Raw genomic sequence first — 9,251 nt, forward strand, 5'->3', positions numbered from 1 at the left:
TGTCTGTACCAAACATGTCCCACTTTGGCCATTTGTAAGGGTGGCAACCCTAACCATGAGCCACTAAAAAAAGTAAGGTAACAGGACAACAAGATAGGCATGTTAATTTATTCCGGAGTGTAGATAGTGTCTACATTGTCCTGGTCACCCTTGACTGGGCTTCAAAGAATTACTGGTCAGGATCTTGCGCTGAAATAACTGGACTGAACAGTTCCTAAGTGAATCCTTTGAACCAGCAGTGCCTTCCCCCAACTTGTCAACACTAATTAGACTTTTTAAGTGTGGAGAGACATTTGAAGATGGCCTCACAACAGATATCTCCCAGCAAGTATGTCCTATGAAGTGCTGTATAGAGTGTAGAGAAGGATAAACTTTAGCAAGCTGGCTAAAAGCTAAGATGTCACAAGTTTCCTGCAATAAGTGGGATTGCAGAAAAGTTGCAGCTGCTTCCAGGATAAAGAACTGGTGATTCAGATTTTACTACTTAAATATAAAGTGGTTGGGTACTTAAAAGTTTAGAATATACTGTTCTTAGGACACAGCTGCTATACTCCAGTAAAAGCTCATCATTTATCATTTCTTTGTGGTCTTTAAGGTAGAATCTTTGTAGGATCTTGCATGAGACCCACATATGGGAAAAGTTTACATTTTTAGCAGCATTAAAGAGCATTCCTGTAGTCCTGTAGTTACGACACTTGATTGCTTGGAATGAGTTCTTGTCTGATGCTGATGGTGGTCACAGAGGTATTTGGGCCCTCTCATTTGGAATAAGTGAGTTGGGAGATAGATTCTGCTCCTTGCAAAGATGCTTTTCCAAGAAGACATTTACAGTCTTCCATTTTGTATATTCTTTAGGTACTACCATCCCAAATGCAAGTTGTATCTGTCAAAGTGAACTTTGTCATTCAGACCGCACAATAGTGCAACTGAACAAAATTGCGTTACTTCAAACTCAATGTGCATACAACATATACTGATATTAATACAACAATAGCACATATAGTAAAGCTAATCCCACAATAACAAGAGCAAGACATTTATGCAGTGCAGTATGACATGCACCAAGACTGTTCCACTTGCATGTCCATGTCAGTACACAAAAGTATTGCACAGGTGATATATTGCACAGATCAAAATGAGACATTTCAAAAGGTATAAGCTCATGGTGCTATAATCTGACTTGAGCTTGTGCCTCTTGTGGTTGGATTTTCTTGCACAGTGAAAGCAGATTCAGCAAAGGCTCTCTTTGTTAATGTGTGTCACTGTTTCATTCTGATGTGCTGCTCCCAGAGTCTTAAATATTTGTCTTCTCCTCCAAAACCATTGACACCAGAACCATTAGTTTCACCTAGATTTGATCATAGGTGGTCTGACATACCTGTAACAGCTGAGTCACCCACCATTGCTAGATGATATGCAGTCTTGTGCAAGATACAGGAAACCAAAAAATACTGAAAAGCTACACATATGAGTGAGTTACAGTGCCCAAGTTTGATAATTGTCCATTTATAAGGCTTGGTCAGTGTCTAGTTATGGTAACACCTAAACATCCCTGAGAGCTCATGTGATACTGATGCCTGCAGAAAGTCAATACTTGGAAGGTTTGCTGAAGAAAAGGGGATTATGTTTATTTACTCAGGTTAGAAGCGTTTGGGATGTTAGACCAGCAGCTGTTCCAGGTACAGAATTTGTTGTTCTTTACTTGTCACTTATTGAATGCCGGCGTCTTCTCTAGCATGTCTTGAGAGGAGGCCCATGCAAAGTGTATTGTACCTTGCCTTCAAGATGCAAAGAACTTGACTAACCGTGCTGTACACCAGAAAAAGGAGAAAGCACATTGTTTTCTAGTCTCGTATATTAAAAATTTGGCAGAACGTTTTTTCTAAAAATGGGAACTTTGAGGATAATACTAATAGGCCAAACACTGGATTTTTTTTTATGTTGAAAAGTGTATAGATTTAGTCATAGAAAATTAATCTTCCTCTTTTTATTTTCAGATAGCAGTTCAGAACAGAGACCTGCAGCGTAATTCATCTAATAAAACAAAGAAATGCTCAAAAAGTCATTGTACTAACTTAATAAAGCCAAGAGATGAGCTGTGTTCTGAGTGTCGCCACCGAAGTTCACATAGAGGTTCTCGAGAACAGGCCATTGATGATACTCAGAAGAAGTGCTGCTGGGCACCTGGTTGTGATCACTATGGAAATGTGAAATGCCATGGTTACTGCAATGAATGCTACCTGTTTAAGCAAATATATGAAAATCACCCAAGGACTTGAGTAACACAGAAGCTATATTTGGAACTATAATGCTAGGTATAACTTAAGGCAAAACACTGTTTAAAAGTAAGCAATGCAAGTTTATTTGACTGAAGCCATTTGACAGCTGTTAATTTGTAAATATTCTAATGTAAGCACATAGTAAAATAAGAGTATATATATATTTTTTATTTATGAGTGTAAGTTTAATACAGCATCATTTTAAATTTATTTCATTTAAGTTTGTGTTTCTTTCTTGGAACAGCATACATTACCTCATGTTGTACAGGATAGTACTTTTCCTCATCACAGGATTAATATTCCAAATTTAAGAAAAAAAAAAAAAAACAATGCCGGCTTGTCTTCATTGTACTCCTGTAAGTCATGACATAATGGCAGAATGTACATGAGTATGAAGCTTTTCAGTGGTTTTGTAATGTATTGAAACAAAAAGCAATCAAGGTTATCGGAAATGCTAAAGATGGTAATGAAGTACATTTGTGTTATCCCATCTGTCCCCAAAAAGCACAGTTCTCACTTTTTGGTAACAGTTCACTTTACATTGAATTGTACCTAGTAAATATGATCAGTTTCCTTTATTACTAGTTTTATATTAGAAATGTATTTAGCCCCCTGCTTACAGCTGCGCATAGCAAATCTTCCCAGGTGACTTTCTCCAAAACATATTTAACAAATCTGTTGCTTCTGGATCTGTGAATTAGATTACCAGAGTAGCAAACCCTAAAGCACAACAGTTTGGTCAGCACCGTAGCACCAGACTGGAGTTAATTTGTTCTTGCTTTTATGCAGCAAAAATAACATTGTGGATGGGGTACCATAAATCATTTACAGTATAAAGCTGTGAGAATTTGCCCAAGTTGTAATGGAACAATCACCCTCTCCCACAGAAACACCCAAACTTTAAAAGCCAAGAACTGCATTTGTCTCAAGTTTGCTTTGTTTGAAAGAAGTTTTTTTGTATATATCCATCCTGCAGGTCGGTTGAAGGCACTGTTAGTTAATACCCTTATTCTCCTTTGCCTTAATTGCATTTTGTCCTCCTTCCACATTTCTTTTCAAATCATTCTTACAAAGTAAAATAAAGCTTTAATTTTCCCTCTTTCAGTGTTCTGCCTCATTAGTGCTTTTCAGCTTACTTGATTCATTTCCTGAATCCATCTGTCCACAACCCCTTTTCCCATTTTTGCACATGTCGTGTGGGTGCCACTTCAGTAGGGACAGTCATCTAGAGCCAAGGCTACACTGTCAGGTGGCTAGCCCCACTGTGGTATTTCTTCCACACCACACATTCATACGTATATTCACACCTACAGCCAATTTAGAGTGTTCGGTCCACATACTGCATGTCTTTGGAATGTGGGAGGAAACCAGAGCACCTGGAGGAAACCCATGTTAACATAGGGAGGGCATGCAGACGCTGCATAGAAGGCACCCCAGCCAAGAATAGAACTGGGGAACCTCTTACTGTGAGGCAACAACACTATCCACTGTGCCACTGTGCTGGTTTTAGTCAGTTAGTAGGAGCACCTGTAAGTGCCTGTTTTCAGGGATGCCCTAAGAGCTTTTCCCATTCCTGAGTTATTTGAACCACTAAACATAATACCCACAAGTTGATTTTGTTGATGCTTATGGAACTTTGGTTTCATTAACTGATGTGCTCAGAGTTGCACGGTATGAAACTGAGAAATGACCCAAAGGCCTTGGGATAGTTATTGGATCATAACCATAATACTGTGCATCATACTTTGTTGCAGGTCATAAAAGATCCAACATAATCATTATGTGTTATTTCACTGTAACACTATAAAGTTACTGAGTTTATGTATACTGCCCCTAAAAAGGCACAGGCCTTCCTTATCTGTTTGACTTTGGAAATCACCATTCTTTCCACTCAGAACACACTGAACTGTCCCATTTGCCAGCAACACAATCCATTTCTGAACCCTCATCAGCACTACAGATAGTATTTTCTACCTTGCCATTAGTTGACACTGTTTTGTTATGTGTTGTATAGATGAAAGGCTTTCTTTCTTGCTACTGCAGCTTGCTAATTTGTGAAATTTCTTTTTTTTTCTTCATTCAGTTAAATGGACATCTATTTAGTAGTCTGTCACTCCTAAGGTATGCCACAGAAAGGATATTAATCTGTCAAATGTGTCCTTAGTGCCAGTGATGTCAGATGATAATGCAGTATATAAAATAACCGCAATTGGCGCTCTAGTAATAAGATTTGCAATTAAAATGTGAAACTCTTATTTTGTATCGTAAAAGTCTGGAGTGTTCTGGTCTTCCCTTCATTTGTATTTAATCTGAGACAGCAGCTTGCTGCAGAATTTCTTTTCATGCCGATGCTGACAGATTATGCCCATTGTCTTAATTGTCAGCACTTTCAAGCTGCTGTGCTGGCTAGCTTCTGGCGTGATTGTGCTATGTCTTTAACTGTCTACAGGACATGCTGACCATGCACAATGTCTACCTCCAACCTTAAAAAGGTTTTATAAACTGGCTATTTTGATTTGGACTGGTTGCACTCATTTTACCTTTATTGTAACAACCTTACATGTTTAACTTTCTGATATGTGATACAGCATGTATTTTATACTTGGGTTGTAATACAGTGATTCACTTTATTGTATTTAGGCTTGACAGTCAAACTGTTATGCAGGAACAGATTTCACCAGCAAGTATCACAATTACCAAGGTTTAACCACATTACAATTATCTGAATAATGTGAATAAAATTTTGTTATGTATTTTTCTATATAAAAATGCATTTACTTAGATATGTTTGTGTTTTTGCACATAGTGGAATATACACATGCAATTTCTATTTGTACCAGTTTGCACATATTGTCTTTTCCTTATTCCCAATTTATCAAATAACAGTTATCTGCAATAAATTATTTATTGAAGTTTGTTTCCATATCTTGTATATCTTCTTGAAAGAAATCCGGGCAAGCTGCTGTGATGTACAGAACTTAGCTGTATTTCTATTCTGAGTGGTTAAATGAAAATATGCCTGCATTCTTTGCATTTTCTGTTTCATTGAAGAAAATTAATTTCACTAATTATCCTTCGTTACATAAGCTTGGGTACAGCATCTTTCTGTCACTAACGTCCATGACCTTCCTTGCTGAGTCCTTTTACCAATCAGAATTTAGCATCTTTTTCAGAAGATGCATGCTGTGGGGACAGGAGGCACTTGTAGGTGGGTATATACTATGGTGTCATGCTTCTGGCTACCATCTTTTGCTCTTCTACCACCATACTGTTTTTGCTACTTGCTTAGTTTGGGATCTTGATTCCTGCTATTACCTGTTTAGAAGTTCCTGCGTTTGCATGCAGATTGCCCCCCCCCCCCCAGGTGCTCTTCTTAATTCAAGAAAAATAGCACAAGGATTCTTTTTCCATAATGTCTGGTACTCACATACTCCGTTTTGATGCCATGCAGGTGGGCCTGTAATTTCACCTGAAATTCTTCTAGGATGATTGTCTAGGTCTTTACCTCCTAGAGCTAAGTCCATGTTGTTTACAGTCTTTCAAATGTACCACTGTCAGGAAGCACATTCGAAAAGTGAGTGTTGGATTCTTCTGTGGTCCTCCTCTGTAGAGAACCTGAGACCTGGGGAATCTGCACCCCATGCCTCCTGCCACGGTGATGCATACAGTGGTGTTCACACTTCCTTTGTCTCTGTCCAGCTTGGTCAGAGTGTTGCATAGAGTCATCTTCATGGATCTGGAGTACTTGAGGCCACAGCTTCTTCTCCTAAGGGTTCTCTCTAAGCCCACTTATACTAGTCAGCCATGATAGAGACGAAGAGACACGCTGACTTTGTACCACTGTCCATGACTATCCACAAAAGTTCTGAGATCCGGTGCCTGTTTGATGCTGGGTGGGATCTTCACTTATGAATCTGGACCTTCTCTCTTAAAAACCTCAGATAGATGCTGGTGCATGGCTGAATGCAGGTCACATTCTAGTTTGCGTAGCTTAACTTCCCAAATGTGTAGTTCTTGCTGTCACTTTGTTGTGAATTTTGGCATTTTATATACCCTTGAGTAAGAGAGCTCACTGTCTCCTTCTCTGTTGACTCCTGGACGTAATAGTGATTGGTAGGTGATTTGTTTATTACTGACACAGTCAGAGTCTGTCAAGTTCTTGTGGCTGCTCTTGGGATGAAGACCCTCTTAATGAAGTTATGTGATATAAACCATTTTTTGTACCTGGGGTTAGGCCTGGAGTGCATCATCTCTGAGTTCCTTGATCCTTGATCTGTGGAGCCAGTGTTTGTTGATGGCTGTCACTGAAGCTTGGAGGCAGCCTCACTCTGCGTCTGCTTCCTGTAGGAAGTCTGGTGAGCTATATCATCCTTCTGCAGATGGGGGTGAGATTTCTTTCTCACCAGCCCAAGCAGACCTCTCTATAGTTTTGATGTATGTTCAGTGTTCCATGAGCCCATATCTCGCTACTGCTCATTTGACAAACAGGGTGACCCAATAAGGAAAGCATGCAGTCCAGGAGACCATTAATGAGCCTACTCAATTTCCCAATTGGCCCAAAGCAATGTCTGGTTAAGTAACTTGCTCAAGGTCTCTCAGTAGGCAAGTGAAAGTTAAGGGAATCAAACATTTTACCACAAGATGTAGCTCGTTAATAGCTCAGAGCCTTAATATCTGTGCCAACTGCCAAACATGGCAGGAAAGGAGTATTCCTCTGTCATGCTGGTATCTATAGCCTGGAAATGCACTGTTAAGCAGCTCATCCAATGATGCAGCGTTAACCATATGTCTTAGTTTTAGAAGCCCTGTATTATGGATGGAACATTTAAGTATGCTGTTCGTGTACCTACTTTCATGGCTTTTTATTGAATTCCATGCTTTCGCACTCTGGGCTTGCACACTTCTTTTAGCCCATGCAGGGCACCCCTGCATTTTTCCAGTATTGTGTAGTTCTTTGCTTATTTTGTAGCTCATCCTAACATACACCATTGAAAAGTTAGCTGCCACATCTGATGTCCAGAAAAGCATTTTCGTTCCTACCCAGAGTGCTTGTAGACACTGAATTACAAGTCAGAACTGTCAGAGGAGCAGCCTTTTCTGCCTGGGCCAATACTGCAACGCAACGGATGTCGGGAGTACAAGCACTTCAACTGCAAGACCTGCCAATTTAGAAAAGAGAAGCTTGCATTTGAGGGGGCCTCAGTCCAGTGGCCATCTGGAGGAGTCTGTTATGATCCCAGGTAGGAACCAGAGACGTTAAAAGTCTCAGCACTCATGGTTGAGTAAAGGTCAAGAACTGAATCTGCAGCAAAGGCTACTGTGACTTTGGTGATCTTTGATTATTTGCATATTGCTGAATTTATTTGCCATGAACTATTGTGCAGAGAGTCTGGACATGCTCATTACCTCTGCCTTTGGAAAAAGATGTGTGTGAGTACTGCTTCACCATGCACACAGAACTGAGGTGATGCTCTCCATGTGCAAGGTGTATACATAGCCCATAGAGCAAACCTTCTTGGTTTGATTTTGTGGTCCAGGGGATCAAATCCCTTTTCTTCTTCTCAAGTAAGTTTGCTTCCAGGCAGGAGATGTGCCAGTTTCCCACAAGTTGCCTGCACCAAGTCCCAGTCCTTCAGCTGCTGCCACCACCCCTACTCTGTAGTTTAAGTTTGTGGTGGAAGATAGATGACTGAATACCAGGACAACACTATTCAGCGTCTCCTCTTAATAACTGAGTTGGGCCCAGCTTGGACACCTGTCTGAAAATGCATCTCCCCATTTTCATGCTAAACTGGCAACTGGCATTACCTTCAGAAGTCCTATATTTCATTCTCACCCTTCCTCCACAAAAGAGCTGCATGTCTTACTCTACATGTATAAGTTGGCTTGACTGTGGCCTTTTCACTTCCTCTGTGTCAATTCACTTGAATTCAAGGGGATCAATCTTGCTGACTTTGTTGGTGACATTGAGTTTTCATCCATTCCTAGCTGCCTTTATGATGACCTGTAATTGAGGATGCCATCATTCTTATGAAATCCATTTTAGAGACTTCTTTCTCCATATTCCTCTCTCAAATATATCGGTCTAAGTGAATATTTTTGGTGCGGGGGGGGTTATGCTTTCTTACCTTGATGACATCAGGCATGCAGTATGTTGTTTTTTTCTGTTAGTCCATTCATTCCCCTGGAAGGTGATGAGAGCCTTACAGCCCATATGTTCCACTTAGGGCTGAGAGGCAAGCAATGGATAATGAAGTAGTTGCATGTCAGAGGCCAAGGGGAGCAGAGCTTGCTTTAAGGCTGTAACCCGTATGTGCATACCTAATACTACATCTGGGGTTGACATACAATGGTCGTCATTGAAAGGGTGTCAATCACTAATACAAGTGACATAACCTGTCAAAACAACCCTATCTGTCCCAAAGCTAGTGCTGCTATGCAATGACCAGTTTCCACTGGAAGTACTGTAATAAGACATGCATTCTCCCTCCCAAAGAGAGGTAAGAGGAAAGCCATTTAACTCCTCACTTCCCTTACATTTGGGGGAAAGAAGGAGATACCCAGGGTTATCTCATCCATAAGGTCTTTTTTTTTCAGGATTAACGTTTGATACCTGAACTCATGCCTGTCTGCTGGCCACCATGGTGTGATTTTTGAAGCCAGCATCCCATAGCTGATTCCATTGTTATTTCCTAAACACAGTGTAGGCCATAGAGACTCTTGATACATCATCCATTTTGCCACGGGACAGAGTAAAAGCATAGACATGGTGTGCAGAGGATTCATTCATCTGCTAGTCGTGATTTGTGGGCCTTCCTGTAAAGAAGCAATTGTCTGTCCTTTCATTGACTCGAATCTGTGAGAGCTACCACTGTTACGTGGTAAGAGCTCTGTGATTGCCCTCAATTTCTTAGTATATTCCGCTGAGCTGGTGATTGCTGTTCTGCCTAACATACCACTGAGAGGGAGACA

At 40.4% G+C, this 9,251-nt stretch overlaps 1 protein-coding gene across 1 annotated transcript in view; it reads left to right on the forward strand.

The window, feature by feature from the left end:
- The window catches only part of TNFAIP3 (TNF alpha induced protein 3), a 118,720-nt gene extending 115,071 nt beyond the window's left edge, over positions 1–3,649 (forward strand). The window contains exon 9 of the mRNA XM_044075488.1: positions 1,998–3,649. Coding sequence (XP_043931423.1) covers positions 1,998–2,279 — 282 coding nt within the window. The 3' untranslated portion in view covers positions 2,280–3,649. The remainder of the gene's footprint in view (positions 1–1,997) is intronic.
- The last annotated feature ends 5,602 nt before the right edge of the window (positions 3,650–9,251 follow it).

This window comes from Protopterus annectens, chromosome 1.part1 (assembly GCF_019279795.1).
Source record: "Protopterus annectens isolate FY-2018-M chromosome 1.part1, PAN1.0, whole genome shotgun sequence".
NCBI lineage: Eukaryota > Metazoa > Chordata > Ceratodontiformes > Protopteridae > Protopterus > Protopterus annectens.